The following is a 17,022-nucleotide window of genomic DNA, read 5'->3' on the forward strand; positions in this document are numbered from 1 at the left end:
TTGGCTGTCAGCTCTTTATCCAGGAAGTGCTGGCAGCCATCTTAGGACAAATTTACACGATAGCACGCCATTGAAATGCATTGTAGGGAATGGCAGGTTTTGAGGGCCACAAAAAGGAAAAGGTATAAGGGGCAATGACAGATTTTAGTTACAATAGAAATAATTTATTATTATTACTTATAACTTATTTTAGGAATTGTGATGTGTTCTAAGGTGGTTTTTCCCTGTGAAAAGGCCTTCAGCGGGTATTTCATGAATCATGTTTGAGAGAAAACTGTTTTTGCATGATTTTTTAACAGAGTTTATGGAAGGTGCTCCAGAAGCTAAAATGAGAACATATTTTCTGTAAGCCTCAGGAGCTAAAGCTTGTGAGAAGAAGAAACACTGAAGCAGTAAATATTATCCAAAACTAAGAAAAATTCCATACCCAAGTATGAATCTCAGAAATAAAGTTGATGAGTTTAGATGGGCAATAATTATAAGAATACATCAGATATGTGAGTACATATATACACCAACAGCTATACAACATATATACAAATATATATACATCCTAGGATGTATATATATTGCAGGATAATCCTTGTCTCTTTGTCCTTTGCGCATGCTAGAAATTGTTTTATTCTATGTCAGGACTGGAGGCTCTGAATATGGCGGTTCAAAGCTGAGCCACCACTACTGAGGCAACATCGACAATAGGCTTACAATAAAAGGATTTATAAATAGACTCGGAGAACCAGTCTGCAGCTGTCATGATATCATCCAACCTGGACCCTAAGGAAAAAAGTAATGAAACCATTGCCCCCCCCCAGCTGAATGTGCACCAAAAGTGAAATATAAATTCCAGCCTTCGATAGAAGCCAGCTTACTCACCTGACCAGTGTTGCGGTTACCACAGGTTTGAAAGGTTTCTTCAGGGATATTAACAATTGACCACTAGACCCTTGTCTCAGAGCACTAGTATAAGCCTAATAGATTTTCCTACAATGCACAAACCACAGCTCGGCATGATTCGGAAAAGCTGGATAAGTCACCAATCTGGAATTGCATTTAATATTTCTTACAATAGCAAATAAAACTCCTTCTGGAGAAAATACTCTCCTTGCAAGATCCAATGCAGGTACCTCCACTACTCTCTTACAAGATATTAAGCATAACAAAGTCATAATCGTGGCGAAAAGTAACTGACATGACAACACAGCATTGTTTGACCATTGCTCTAGAAACCTAAGGACAATATGAACGTTCCATAAGACTGAATATTTTAGAAGGGAAGATTGGACATGTAAATATACTTCATGAGTTTACACACCATTGGATGCTTGCGTACCGGTTTTAAATATACTGGCAGATGTCTCACAGAGATTGCTGATCTAAAGGTGCTTACAGACCTGCATGCCATGCCTGCAGAAGCTAAAGACCAGCAGTATATCACTATCAACAGCAAAAAGCTCCAATGGTATATGCACCTCATTCATTGTACCGACTTTACCAGTGCCTCCAGGCCGAGCAGGCACGGCTGGCAGAGGTTACAGCGGCGGGGCGGGGGGAAGTCAACAGACAACTGGATAGGGAAAGTAAAATAAAAAAAAAACACTTACCTAGCACTTGCATGTACGTTGCCCTGGAGAGTGCTCATCTACTACTGAGATCCGATGTTGGGTACAAAGAGCTAAAGCCTTGACTATCTACGTCAGGAGATGGGATTTGGTGCCGCCCAGTTTATCCCCATACTAAACTGCTTATATGTTGCTATCCACATAAGGATTCAACAAGCAATCTTTTCTGAGGAGAGACATCTTATTGCAAAAGAGCCCTCTAGGAGCTCCATACAGTTGATGTGGAGGTTGGGTTACACTTCTGACCACCGAGCTGGATCGAAGAGGCTATGAGTCCCACAATTTGTGCTATCCACCTCAATGATAATGTCTGGCTGCACAAGGCAGACCTCAAATCTTTCACGAAATTCTTAACCACTGAGGAGGGAGGGCTAGTAGTGTCAAGACAGAGTCTATCCGGAACTCCAGGAATTTTACACATTAGAAGTGAATTTTGGTCACTATAGATAGATCTTAAAGTAGCTTGATTGTCCAAGCTAGCAGTGTTTATACAATCTGGGAACTCCGTGTCATCAGGGTATTTATGTCCAGATAGATGTTCAAACCACACCCTTCGCCCAAAGGAATTATACTACTGGCATCATTATCTTGGTGAAGTGCTGAAGAGCGAAGGATAGGCCCAAGGAGAGGGTTTTAAACTAATTACATTGTCCGAGCCATAGGCACTGTAGAAAATGTTGGTGGGGTGAAAGAATTGGAAATAACAAATATGAGGCTTCTACGTCTAAGCGCAAGATCCAGACTCCCACTTGGAGGATAGCACGATGAAGATGGATGCCCTCCATCTTGATGTGCCAGTAAATAATCCATGCATTGAATCCTTTCAGGTTTAGCACTAGGCCCCCTTTCTTCTTCCCTAGGAACATAGAGCTGAGTACGCCGCTAGGGATATGCATTTCTGACGTGATGAAATCTAGCACTTGTTGGGAAAAATATATCGATGTGGGAAGGGCAAACTGGAAGGAGTTGTTGTAAAATTCTAACCTGTACCCCTTTATCAACTCTAGGACCCCTTAGTTCTGCATCAACATTAGCCCATTGCTGAGGAGTAAGTTTGTTCTGTCCCTTAAAATAACCTCTGAGAGAGGAAAAAGTCTCACCTGCAAAATCCGGCACCCTTAGAGGATCTTTGTGTCCCCCTGTTATGCCCCCTCCTGAAGCAGTTTCTTCTGCTGCGGGTGTGTGACAGGAAGAAGGTAGAATTATATGAGGTGTTTTGCCAACCACCTCTGCCTCATGGGTAAAAACCACATTGCAGTTCTTGGTAGAAGCTCCAGTTGACTTTTTTGAGGCACCCCTGAGCCTTTTCAAGTGTACTATATGTTGCATCAAATTTAGCAAGTTCTTTGATGAAAAGAGTCCCAAAAAGGAGGACCTTGGCCACTGGTCCACTTCCAAGGAAGTCAGCTTGTTCAACGTTGGGTCGATCTGCAGTAAAATGGAGCACCTGCATTCTGTCGAGATCGCGCAGTTGGCATTGCCAAGTTGGCACATGGCCCGCTGTGTCCATCCCATCAGAACATCAGGGACGATAGGGATGGATAAATCTTTTGCCTGGAATAAAAACATTTCTTGAAATTTGGTAAGAGGCCCGGTAACAACCAGTACCTTGTCCTGACAGTTATGTCAGACTGTCCAGCCCCTTCATGGGGGCTTTTGAATATTTCTTGAGGAAAGTGACCATAGCTGGGTCAACTTCAGGGGTATTAGTCACTTCTCCAGGAAGGCCAGGACTGGGGCAATCCGACCAGATTCTGTTCCTGACTAGAATGTGAAAACTTTGACGGATGTGTGAGTGGACATAATGGGACACGTCTTGAGTGGAATGGAAATTGATGGTGCGTGGGTGATTTCTTACACCCAGCTCAAAGTTCAGTACCTCAGTGAGCTTCTGGGACTCAATGCAAAGAGATTTATGCACCCTTTTGCTAGGGCCTGGTTCATCTTTACCTTCTGTGTCACGGGAGATGGCAGAATCTGAATCCCACAATTTCTGCAAGAAAGAGGAAGCGTTAGCGGGGGCACTGTAACAATGGTCTCCAGAAAGGTAGTCTGACAATTTACAGACTTGCCACCTGGGAGGCAGGCAACTTACTTTCTCAGTAAAAGAGTGGTGTAATGATTGCTGAACAATGGAGTCCAGTGCTTCAACTCCGTCTTTTTCTAAAGACCCTTCTGGTCGTCGTAGCAGTGGTCCATCTCTGCTTCAGAGGCATCATAAATTGCATATAAGGAATACTGAGCCGTAGAATATAAAAGAAAATGGCCCAACTTCAAGGAAGTAGTTCCAGGGCGAGTGCCACTATTATCAGACCTCTGGTAGGCCAGATTAGGAAATATCTATCTATCTATCTATCTATCTATCTATCTATCTATCTATCTATCTATCTATCTATCTATCTATCTATCTATCTATCTATCTATCTATCTATCTATCTATCTATCTATCTATCTATCTATCTATCTATCTATCTATCTATCTATCTATCTATCTATCTATCTATCTATCTATCTATCTGTCTGTCTGTCTGTCTGTCTGTCTGTCTATCTGTCTATCTGTCTATCTATCTATCTATCTGTCTATCTATCTATCTATAGTCTACTGGCAGTCGCCAGAAGATAGTTATAGTTAGGACCTATTTTCCATAGGAGATCCGCACATTCTATTCCCAATAAGTCTGGTGCCGGTTGACGAATCTTTGCGAAATTTTCCAAAGTTTTGGCCAGCTCCGCTCCGCTCCTACCCTGAAAGTTTTGTGGTGATTCGTCAAGCGGGGGCCGAGAAAAAAAGGGGGTCCCAAAATGCGTTTTCCCCATGCAATTTCCCATAGGATCTGTTGTCGCAGCTACAGCCCGAACCGCTGAACGGAAATACACCAAATTTGGCAAAGAGGTAGTCCTCAGTTCAGACTCATGCCTTTTGCATAAATGGTGTGAATCCGTTCAGTAGTTCCTGAGAAAATTAGAGTTAAAAGTACATATATATCTATGGCCGGGGAGGATCCGCGGACCCTACCCGAACCGAGCGCGCACCCTCCCGATCGCGCACTGAATGCTAATTGGCTGTCAAGTGTCTGTCTACATTCGAAACCAGGAACTGTTGGCGGCCATTTTCTGCCTCGGTAGAAGCAAGGCTGAAGAAGCAAGGGGAATAAGTGTGTACAACATATAAAGGGGGCAGAGTGGAAATACTCTGACCCTCTAGCGGTGCTTAGGGGGTCCCAGAAGGACCCCCTGGAGCCCCCTTCTTTAAAAAAAAAAATGGCGGAATGTGTGCACGGTGCATGCATCCTATCGTGTTGGGTGCACGGATTCTCTCGCGTTGGGTGCGCGGATCCAAGGAATTTTTTTTTTTAATTGTTGGGAGATAAAGATCAAGCTTAAGTGTTTTGTTCTTGAGTGGTTCTAAAAAGAGCCGTTGTGTTCATTGAGAATTTTTGGTACTTATAAGTAAGTACCTATACAGAGTCTAAAGTTGTTGAGGAAGACTCTGTTTCCTTCATCAGTAAAGTGTACTCCATCTCTCCTATACATCTCTTGCATATGAAAGCGCAGATTGTTATTGTAAATGGACCCCATTCTATAGTCTCGGAGAAAAGCAGAAACAGATTTATTCACATGTTTCCTGGCTTTCTCAATTTGTGGACAAAAATGATCGGACCAGTTCCATTTCTGCCTTTGGCATATGTTAGAATACATAAAGGCAGTTTTGGGAAAAAGTGAAATCAGTGCTGCAAAGGTGTCCTTCATAAGCATTTCCAGACCTACCCCAGTCAAAGTGCCTAGGTCATTGCCACCACAGTGCACTATTATGAGGTCAGGGTGTTGGATATGCATGAAGGATTTCACCAATGGCATCAATTGGTGCCACTTTAACCCTCTCTGTCCAAGCTATTTAATGTCTACATTTGGCAAACCTAGGTCTTTGTGAATGCCTTTGTTTTCTGCATACCTTTGCCTCCAGAAAATATAGCTGTGTCCCACAATCCACACTCTAAGCATCATGAAAGGAGGTCTGGATGCACTCGGATGGTCTCTGTAAATGAAATGGCAGTTTGGAAAGTAAGATGTTTCTAAAATGGTGGCTACGATGCAATTTTGAAAAAAGACAAGAAATCATTGGTTGTTTGACCATCTCCTACACTGAAAGGTAGGGTGTATATTTCTGTTTTTTAAATGCATGATTCTTATTGGTTAACAAAAACTGATTGTAAGGAACATTATATATGATTAGCTGATATGTTGAAAAGTCAAGCACACTTGCTGTCTTGATTAGCAACATTGTGTGCTGAACTTGTGACCTGTGTGCTCAGTTCAGTGTTCCATGATCTGTTTCTATGGTAACGGGCAGAAGGCAGATTGGGGGAAGGGTTCAAATTTATGTCATTTGGAAAGGGTTGAAATGTTTAACCAATAGAAATGTGTGTTTGCTTTTGAATTTATGTGGGAAGGAATGTGATTTGATGTTTACATGTATATGTGTGGAAAATGAGAGGGAAACGTTGCCATTCTTTGGTTCTGCTGACAGGTGCACAGTGCAGAGATTCTGTATAAGAAAATTTGGTGTGTGACTGATATCTGGTGTGTGACTGATATACTTCTTAATCTACAAAACAACTTGAAAGGTGAGTTATTTAATTGTTAGGGGATGTATGTAGACTATTTTGATGTTAATCAGACTAATGGATTTCTCCTGCTAAAGTGTAGGGAGTACTTTTTTCTCTACAATTTTATTGACAGTGTGTGTGCATGTAGAAACCATTCTGTGATAAGCATTTGTGTTTTTCATGTGTTTGTAGACAGACAACTGTGCTGTTTTTATATTTTGGTAGAATTAGAAACCAGTCATTGTTTAGGAATTTGTGAAATGAGTTATGTTTCTACACTAAAATGTAGTACTTCTTCTAGATGAAGAAATGTGTTTTGGTATAGTGCAAGGGATAGTGTTGTTTGTCTAGAATCACACAGTGAGTCTGTGTGCATTTGGGAACCACTGTGAGAGAAGTATTTGGTAACATCGTGTATTTGCTGACCGATAACTGTTTTAAAATCTGTCATGTTGTCAAGTTTTAGTAGCATTAAAAGCCAGTCTTTGGTTATGCATTGATAAAATGAGTCATGTTTTGACACTAATGGGCTGTACTTTAATATGTAGATTGTGTGTAGACTCCTTACCCCTTGCACAGTAGTGAATGAGTTTTGGTAAAGTGCTAGGGATAGTGTTGGTTGTCTGAATCACACTGTGAGTCTGTGTGCATTTGGGAACCACTGTGAAAGAAGCATTTGGTAACATCGTGTATTTGCTGACAGATAACTGTTTTAAAACCTGTCTTGTTGTCAACTTTTAGTAGCATTCAAAGGTAGTTTTTGCTTATGCTTTGATTAAATGAGTCAGGCTTTGACACAAAAGTGCAGTCCTGAAATGTGTAGATTGTGTGCAGTTCCCTTACCAGTTCTACTGTAGTGAATGAGTTTTGGTAAACTCCTAGGGATAGTGGTGCGTGTCTAGAATCACACTGTGAGTCTGTGTGCATTTGGGAACCACTGTGAGAGAAGCATTTGGTAACATCGTGTATTTGCTGACAGATAACTGTTTTAAAATCTGTCATGTTGTCAAATTTTAGTAGCATTAGAAGCCAGTCTTTGCTTATGCATTGATAAAATGAGTCATGCTTTGACACTAATGTGTTGTACTTTAATATGTAGATTGTGTGTAGTCTCCTTATCCCTTGAACAGTAGTGAATGAGTTTTGGTAAGCTGCTAGGGATAGTGTTGTTTGTCAAGAATCACACTGTGAGTCTGTGTGCATTTGGGAACCACTGTGAGAGAAGCATTTGGTAACATTGTGTATTTTCTGACAGATAACTGTTTTAAAACTTGTCTTATTGTCAAGTTTTAGTAGCATTAGAAGGCAGTCTTTGCTTATGCGTTGATTAAATGAGTTAGGCTTTGACACAAAAGTGCAGTCCTGAAATATGTAGATTGTGTGCAGTTCCCTTACCACTTCCACAGTAGTGAATGAGTTTGGATAAACTCCTAGGGATAGTGGTTGTTGTCTAGAATTACACTGTGAGTCTGTGTGCATTTGGGAACCACTGTGACAGAAGGATTGTGTAACATTGTGCATTTTCTGACAGATAACTCTTTTAAAACCGGTCATGTTGTCAAGTTTTAGTAGCATTAGCAGCTAGTCTTTGCTTATGCATTGATAAAATGAGTCAGGGTTTGACACTAAGGTGCAGTACCATGTACTATTCTCTTCACTGTGCCAGAACTGAAAATTTAAAAGTTTTACCCAGGCACTGTCCTAGCAGTAGTCTGATGATTTAGTCAGTTTCTAAGTAGCTATGTTGTGAACCATACATTACCACATAGACTGCCTCAAATGTCTATGCAGTATGCATGCAGTCTTCTAACATACTATACACTTGTCTTTCACACCTTCAATTCGCTAGTCAGTATCCATACACTTCCAGGAAACACCCTGTCACTCCCTTTGCACTCCTCTAGTGACCCATTCAGTACCAAGTACTAATCCATTCACTGTGCCAAAACTCAACCACTTATAAATTCACTCAGGCACTCTCCTTGCTGTACTCTAATCATTCAGTCAGTTCCCAAGAACTCATGCAGTGAGCCAGGCCTTATCACATAGACTGCTTCAAACGCCTATTCACTATGCATGCAGTCCTCTAACCACCTACACAGTTGTTTTCACACCTTCAATTCCCTAGTCATTATCCATATACTTCCAGGAAACACCCAGTCACTCCCTTTGCAGTCCTCTAGTGACCCATTCAGCACCATGTAGTAATCCATTCACTGTGCCAAAACCCAAACAGTTATACATTCAGCAAGACACTCTTTTTGCAGTACTCTAATCATTCAGTCAGTGCCTAAGTATTCATGCACTGAGCCAGGCCTTAGCACATGGACTGCTTCAAACCCCTATCCACTATGCATGCAGTCTTCTAACCACCTAGACACTTGCCTTTCACACCTTCAATTCCCTAGTCAGTATCCATACAGTCCAGCAAACATCCTGTCACTCCCTTTGCACTCCTCTAGTGACCCATTCAGTACCAAGTACTAATCCATTCTCTGTGCCAAAAGCCTACCACTTATAAATTCACCCAGGCACTCTCCTTGCTGTACTCTAATCTTTCAGTCAGTACCCAAGTACTCATGGAGGGAGCCAGGCCTTAGCACATGGAGTGCTTCAAATGCCTATCCAGTATGCATGCAGTGCTCTAATCACCTACACAGTTGTCTTTCACACCTTCAATTCCCCAGTTAGTATTCATACACTTCTAGCAAACACCCTGTTACTCACCCAGTGTGTCTCCTTATAGTACTGTAATCATTCAGTCAGTTAGCATGTAGTCTTTTAGTGAGGTAGGCTTTAGGGCATGAACTGCTTCAAAGTAGTATGCACTATGCATGTAGTGTTTTAACCATTGTCACACTTGTGCTTCAGTCCTATAGTTTCTTAGTTAGTTTTTATATCAAATGTGTTTCTACAGTAATAGAATAGTATACATTTGAAAGTTATTAATATACATTTATTTGTGATTCTTTTTTACAGATACTGTTTTTCAACGTTAAAATAGAGAAATCATGCCAGAAAAAAAAGAAAAAGAAAAGAACAGAGACAGGAGGATTATTTGAAGAAACATCAACCAGAAGTATTGAATGTACAAGATAATGTGGCTAAAAGGAAAAAATCTTCTGGTAAGATAAAGAAGCACTTTATTAAAAATGTTTGTAGGAGCAAACAGAATGTAGATAATGCTGGAACTACTGAGAATTCTTCAAGTAAGAAAAAAAATCAAAATAAGAGGAAAAGTAAAAAAGCAAATGGTCAGTCAAAGGAGATAAAGTATGGTAAAAGAAGGCAAAATCAGTATAAGGAATTACACAAAAAAATATTTTACAAGAGAGTAGTGCATAATTTGCTGAAGGAAGTAAAGAAATATAAAAAGAGAGCTTTATTTTATAAAAAGAAGAACCATATTGAAAATATTGTGGAAAAGGCTTTTGAAGTAAAAAGGAAACTGTTTATTTTTGTGTTAAACAGAATTCGATCACTAGATAAACCAATACATGTAATGAAGGCCAAAAGTAGGAGGAAAAGAGTTATTAATAAAAAATAAAATTGTGATGTTTTTTTGGGAGAATGGAAACACAGTTCCAGTTCAGAGCCTTTCTTTAATGAAGAGAGTTATTCACTGAGCGAAAAATTATTGTATGCAGTTGACACCAGTGGTAGAGGTTATGAGGTTAGCGACGGTTGTCCAATTGAGAAAGAGAAAATGGTTGAAAAAAATACAGAAGAAGTGATAGCTGATGAAGTTTTAGGGAGACGTGCTAAAAACCCTGTGTACACTTGGGATTGCAGTAGTGTTTGCAGTGTACGACAGAAATCTATTGAAAAATTATGTCGTTTTTTACGAGCCTATACTAAAAAAAGTGTAAAACAAAAGATTAAGCTGTTGCAAGGACTAGACCCTTGCAGAGTGAGAAAACATACTGGTTTGCAAGGTCATTCTCTGGCTTGTCTTTCTAGGAAAGTTTGTCAAAGTGTTTTTCACCATTTCAGAATGCTAGCAGTACATCATACTCAAATGCGAAAGTTAGTGAGAAGGTTGTATTATGCAAAAAGTCCAGCACTAAAGTTAAGTGAGTTGAACAATGCTCTTTTGCGTGGGTCAATATCAGATGTGAACAGGTCTGTGATGATATTGAGTTTTGTTACTTTGGTCCTCAGCAAGAGAGTGAAGAAACTGACACATTAGTAGAACAAATTGTTGAAGACAATGTACAACCCGTAATTACAGAAAACTTTGAGGATGAAATCACAAAGTTTAAGGTAATTTCAGGTGAAAGACCAAATGTTTCTTGTATTTGTTGTTGGCGAAGTCACTATCAAAATCAGACTAGGGGTGTCAATCTGTATTTAAAAAGTGAAATAGAAGATAATGATAAGTGGATGGAATTTGCAACTTATTTGCTGGTAGAGGATTGTTTTGATTTGGGATGTGAGCAGCGTATTTGCAAATATTGTTATAACAAATTAGATGAGACTAAAATGCCTGCTAGAGCTGTTCATAATAATCTAGAGTTGGTTGCTATTCCTCCAGAGCTGATAGATCTAAATACGTATGAGTCTATTCTCATACAATGTGTTCACCCGTTTCAGGCTATTGTTCGTATGGAGCCCAAAACAAGTAAATTACCTCCATCAGAGTTGCAAAGAGGATTGAAAGGAAGAGTTGTGTATTTACCATTAGATTTAAGGAAAAATATTGAAACTATTGGTGTAGACCATGCAGAAAATGAGCCACTAGTCATTCTAGTTAATGGTGTTCCGACTAAGAATAAGAAAATCTGGCAAGAGTTAGTGGATGTTAGAAAAGTGCAAAAGGTGTATTTGTCTCCTGTTTGTTGGAGAAGAAGAAATAAATTTAGCAGAAGATACTGAAACATTAAGTGGGCAAATAGAAAGAGTGGACATGTCCAGATGTGAAGAGATCTATGAACATTACAGTGTACATCCACTTCATTCCAAAGAGGTGATGGGGAATACGATTGAGTTGTTTCAAATGAAAATAGCTACAGGAAGTCCCATGAGTATATGGGAAGAGAGCTTTGAAGCTCGTTGTTTTCCGCAGTTGTTTCCAACAGGAAAAGGTGAACGATATGATGAACGTCCTGTGCAGATTCCTGCATCTGAATATCGGACAACAAGATTATATGCAGAAGATCCAAGATTTCGACAATGTATCCTGTTGTAAGTTGCCACTTGGTATCTTCACTTCATATCCCTTATATGTTTCATCTTCTGTTTGAAAGTGACTTGTCTGGACTTTCATATGCAGTAAATCACATTTTAAAAACTGGAATGCATCTTCAAAATGTAACTGCAAAGGATTTTATGGATAAAGTGCATCAGAGAGATGATCATTTAGAATCTCAGTTGATTAATCTGATGGCATGTCAGCGTGGGACTAATGAATATTGGTACCGTCGACATGGAGAACTGAAATGTATGCTACGGAACTTGGGAACTCCTACATGGTTTGTTACACTAAGCTGTGCTGAGTATGCTTGGGATGATTTACTTGAATTTCTTCGAGAGGCAAATTCCAATATAAAAAATATTGAATACAAGACACCTGGAGAATTGTGCTCTTTGGATCCTGTCAATGTATGCAGATATTTCAATCATAGATTTGAAGCTATGATGTCTTTCATCTGCAATAAAAAGAATCCTCCTCTTGGAGAAGTTGTGGATTTCTTTTGAAGAAAGGAGTATCAAGCAAGAGGTGCTCCTCACATACCTATGTTGTTATGGGTCAAGGACACCCCCAAATTTTGAACAGATTCAGTTGAAACTGTTTTGTCTTTCATTGAAGATTATGCTACATGTGCTCTTCCAAATAGCAGAGAAGACAAAAACTTAAAACAGCAAGTCTTACGATTTCAAAGCCACAGGTGTGGAAAATACTTTCGACGAATGTACAAGTCAAAGGATAAGTTCTATACCAAATGTCGTTTTGGATTTCCACGTCCTGTATTATCCAAAGGAAGAGTGAACAGTTTTATGTCAGCTATACGACATACCATCACAAGAAAGTCTCTGAAAAACACCTACAACTTAAGAAGATGCGAAGAATCAAAATACATAAATGACTACAATCCAGTTATTTTATCCATGTGGAACGCTAACATGGATATTCAGTATGTTGCGGACAATTCCATTGCTGTTGCTCGATATGTAACGTCTTACATTACTAAATCAGAAAAGACTGAATTGAAAGAAATGTGGGAACAGATTTCTCACAAGAAGACTCTAAGTAAGAAATTATACAGTTTCAGTTTGAAGATGTTATCGCATCGTGAAATTGGAGCATATGAATGTTCAGATCAGTTATCATCTGCAAGTCTATAGTCCAAAAGTAGAAGAATCATTTGGGTGAGTCTAGGTCTTGCATGAATGCGAAATCGGGTACTGAGATCTGTTCAAGAAATTGAATATTGAGCAGAAAATCACCCAGAAAGTACAGATATTTTGAAAACGAATATGTTGGACACATACTATCCAAATAGAAGTCCTCATCTTGAGAACTTGTGTCTCTATGAAGTGCTGCAAAACTACACTTTTAAACGTAATACTACAGAGAACATCAACAATGGAAAATATGGAGTGATTGGTTCCGAATGATGTCTGGTGAAACAAAGGAAAGGAAATTTAATTAATCACAGGAAACTGAGTTGCGACACTGCTGACAAAAGGGAATTTTACTATTTAGCCCTTTTGCAAATGTTCAAACCATGGCGTTCAGAACTGGAATTACTTGGAGATTTTCCCAGCTATGAAGATTCATTTAATGCTTGTAAAGATAGCATGCAATGCAGTGCTTTTGCAAATTATGTCAAAATGTTGAATGATGAAATTGATCAAGAAGCTATAATTGCAGCTGAGATTGCTAGAGACAATTCTCAAGACAGTCAAAGTTCTGCTGCTTTGAGTCAAGATCCACTAGGACAACCAATTGTTGAAAATGAAGCAGCGATTGCAATGAATGAGGTGGAAACAGCAATGTATCAAGCACAAGAAGATGCAATACAGTTACTAAATGTTGAACAGAAACAAATATATCAGCAAGTGAAAGAGCAGATTGACCATGGATTACTTCATGAAAAGAGAGGGTGCTCATGTACATCATTTCAACCTATCCGAATGTATGTGAGTGGTCAAGCTGGAACAGGAAAAAGTTTCTTAATTAAAATAATTACAAGTTATCTGCAGAAAACAACTGATTCGCATTTGTCTTGTGTTGTCACTGCTTCAACTGGGTTGGCAGCTCATAATATTAAAGGAATTACTTTACATCGTTTACTAATGCTGCCAGTAGAGCATGAGAACAACTTGGAATACCACAAGCTATCTGGAGAAGCTTGTTGTGAAGTTTCAAGAGTCCTGAAGAAAATGAAACTTCTCATTATTGATGAGGTGAGCATGGTCTCAAACTAGATGCTTGCCTTTGTGCATTTAAGAATACAGCAAATTCGTAAAACAGAGTATGATGTGTTATTTGGAGGAAAACACGTCATCGTTTTTGGAGATCTACTGCAACTGACTCCGGTAAAAGGACAACCGGTATTTAAAACACTTGCCCATGAAGATACCAGAAAGTCTCTTGGCAGTGTTGGTAATGTGAACATTTGGAGTAATTTTGAATACAAAGAACGGACAACAAATATGCGACAGGCAAATGATGCTGAATATGGAAGTATTCTTCAAGATAATTGGAATTCTTTCAAAACAAGGGAAAGAAGCTTTGGAGAGTCGATTACTTTGCAATGTCTTTCCAAATGAAAATGCAGTTCCTGCAAAAGTGTACGTGGAAATTGCTAAAAATAAGTCAGTGATTTGCTTAATGCCAACACTGCGCGAGTGTTCAATATTCAACGAAGAATTATTAAAACTGGAAAATAAAGAAATTGTAAAAATGGAAGCCATCGATAAAATACTGCATGAATATTAATGGCAATAAGAAGAAGAAAGATTTACTCAAATTTAGAAGCACTGTCACATGATAAGCCAGAAGAGAGTAGGTAGTTATTTCATGTATTGCCCATTAAGACTTATGATAGCACAATGCACTTTACGTTTGCATATGTTGCAGGTTACGTTGCCCATTATGTCCTGCGCATTATACCGGGATACCTAATAACATCTTGCACTATTTGTATTTATTTGCTATAGATTATGTAGTTATTTTATGTTTTGCTTATAGGGACATATGATAGCACAATGCACTTTCTGTACCTATATGATGCAGGCCATTCCGATAATTTTGTACTGTACCCTATACTGGGATATGCACTAGCACTTTTTGTATACAAAAGATATAGGCCTTTTTGCTTATTTGCACTATATATCATGTAAACGTGTACTGTACTCTGATGTATTCATTGAGTATGAACTTTTTCTGTCTTAAATTTGACCGTATACTTTCCTTTTCTTTTTTAAATTGTGATGGTTGTCTTTTACTTGAATGCTTATATGGTGGTATATTTTGCACCGAATAAAGCTTGTTTTGACTTTACTTGACTGCATGAAGGAATCACTATTATTTTGACGGGAGAGTTGAGATCAAAATTGGATTGTTTAGAAAAAAAAATATCTAATACAGCTGGTTTAGAAAAGACACTATATGCGTGTGAAAACTGTCGGGTAATTTTAAGGCGTAATTTGGATGTACAGAAAGGTTTAGTTAATGGTGCAATGGGCAAAGTGGTGGATTTTGTGAATTATCAGAAAAAAGAAGGAATTGGATTTAAAAAAATTAATTTTGATCAGATTGATGAAGTTAAAGAAATTGGTCGTTGTTCAGTTCGTTTTTTGCTTGTTAAAGATTTATATGTCCGTAGGAAACGATTTCCATTTTCTCTGGCATATGCAGTGACTATCCATAAATCTCAAGGATTAAGTGTAGACAGTGCATTGGTGAACATTGGATCTACCGTATTTAAGAGGCTGTGGCATATGTTGCTTTGTCGCGAGTCAGAACATTATCTGGTTTGTTTTTGATTGATTTTGATGAGACAAAGATTACTGCAGATGCAAACTGTGTAAAAGAGTGTAATAGGTTAGTAAGGGCGTATGCTCCCAATTTAGGTCAATATCCTGTATTTGAAAAGCGTGTGGTTGGTCGAAAAAGAAGGTTAGAGAATATCTGTTCTGAAGGTGTCAAGAAGGGAAAAGAACAAGATAATGTTGTGATTGCAGGTAAAAAGAAATTGGACACTGTTGGAGAGATTGTTGGTTATCAGTTTGAAAATAGTTCTGGTGTCACCTGCTATGCTAATGTAGTGGTCAATGTTGGTTTTTTATCTTGAAGGTTTGCAAGAACAAATTATGCAGAATCGGCAAAAAAGATTTTGTTCCCTGTTGCATTCTGTTTATGAAACATTGACAACAGATAGAAGTAAAATACAATCTGTTTCAGATGTTCATAGTCTTTTGGATGTGTGTCTGGTTCTACACAATTTACACAAAATATCCAACAAGATACTCAGGAATTTTTAATGTATATGCTTACCATTTTTGAAAATGAAGGTGTAGAAATAGAAAATATTTTTGGCCTTTCTTACAAATAGGAACATTATTGTGAAAATTGCATGTATACATGTAGCACCAATGTAGACACTGAGAGATTTCTGAATTTAACATTACCAGACTGTGAAGTCTTTCAATAAATTACTTAAAGGTGCAATTCAAAACATGGAGTGTATCCAATGTAAATCAGAAATGTTATCCAAATTATTCTTAACAAAATATGGAAAATACATACTTTTAATGATGCAACGTTGTACAGCTGACGGACGAAAATTGGATACTTTAATAAAGCAATTTGTAGCAGCACAACTATCAATATCAGGAAGGACTTTTGTAGCAATTGCAATCATTTTCCATGATGGTCCTTCCACAACATCAGGACATTACACTGCCTATCTAAAATGTGACAAAGGCTGGACACTTTGTAATGATGCCCAGTTGGTTTTCAAACAACGTTTGCCTAGTGAATTACCAAATTCTTACCTAATATTTTTAAAGCCAAAGTTTTAGGAAGATAATTCACACTCTGAGTATTTTATTATTATAATTTAATAGGACTACCATTGGACAATTTACATAAAGAAGGAGTGCAAAAATACCATTTGGCCTCAAGGAAAGGTATATTTTTGACTTATGGACTTTTTGGTGGTCATTCATTCGGTGATTATTTTAATGCGGCAATATTTACAGTTTTTATAAGTTAAAGTTATAAAATGTTGTAAGCTGTAAGCATTTCATATATGTGTGATTTGTATTTTCTGGTATTTTACTGAGAATAGTATGTTGTTTTTTTTTAACAATCTTTCTGATTGTTTTTTTTTTGCCCGCTGTTAAGTGATGAGTACGATTGAAATCACTTTTTCTAGTGAAATTCAATATATTCTGAGAACAGCAAAAAAGGCAAACAAATTACTTTGTTGAAATTATGCTGTGTTGTAAAAAATGTATTATTACATGTTGTAATGTTTTTTTTCTTTTCTTTCACAGATCCAAATTTTAAAATAAGCAATTTATATGAATTTAGATTGGAATGAAAATCTGAAAAAAATGTATACCATTTTTTATTCCTCTTATTGTGAAGGTAATTTTAACTAAGTCTCAATATGCAGAATGACGAGGTCTGCAAGAAGCTACAAAGTTGAAACACGTTTCTAAAAACACTGTTTATACCTATGTAGTTTTGAAATCTGACCATAATTAGATATTATGTGACCTGCTAAAGAGATTTGAGGTGTTCATAATATTTCCCATTGTACCTATTGAAGGACCGCAAT

The 17,022-nt window shown here is 38.1% G+C and overlaps 1 protein-coding gene across 1 annotated transcript in view; it reads left to right on the forward strand.

The window, feature by feature from the left end:
- The first annotated feature begins 3,423 nt into the window (after nucleotides 1-3,423).
- The window catches only part of LOC146772944 (intelectin-1-like), a 181,679-nt gene continuing 168,080 nt past the window's right edge, over nucleotides 3,424-17,022 (forward strand). Inside the window, exon 1 of the mRNA XM_085637043.1 lies at nucleotides 3,424-3,502. Within this exon, the coding sequence (XP_085493169.1) occupies nucleotides 3,424-3,502 (79 nt within the window). The remainder of the gene's footprint in view (nucleotides 3,503-17,022) is intronic.

Source organism: Triturus cristatus, chromosome 12 (genome assembly GCF_964204655.1).
Source record: "Triturus cristatus chromosome 12, aTriCri1.1, whole genome shotgun sequence".
Classification (NCBI taxonomy): domain Eukaryota; kingdom Metazoa; phylum Chordata; class Amphibia; order Caudata; family Salamandridae; genus Triturus; species Triturus cristatus.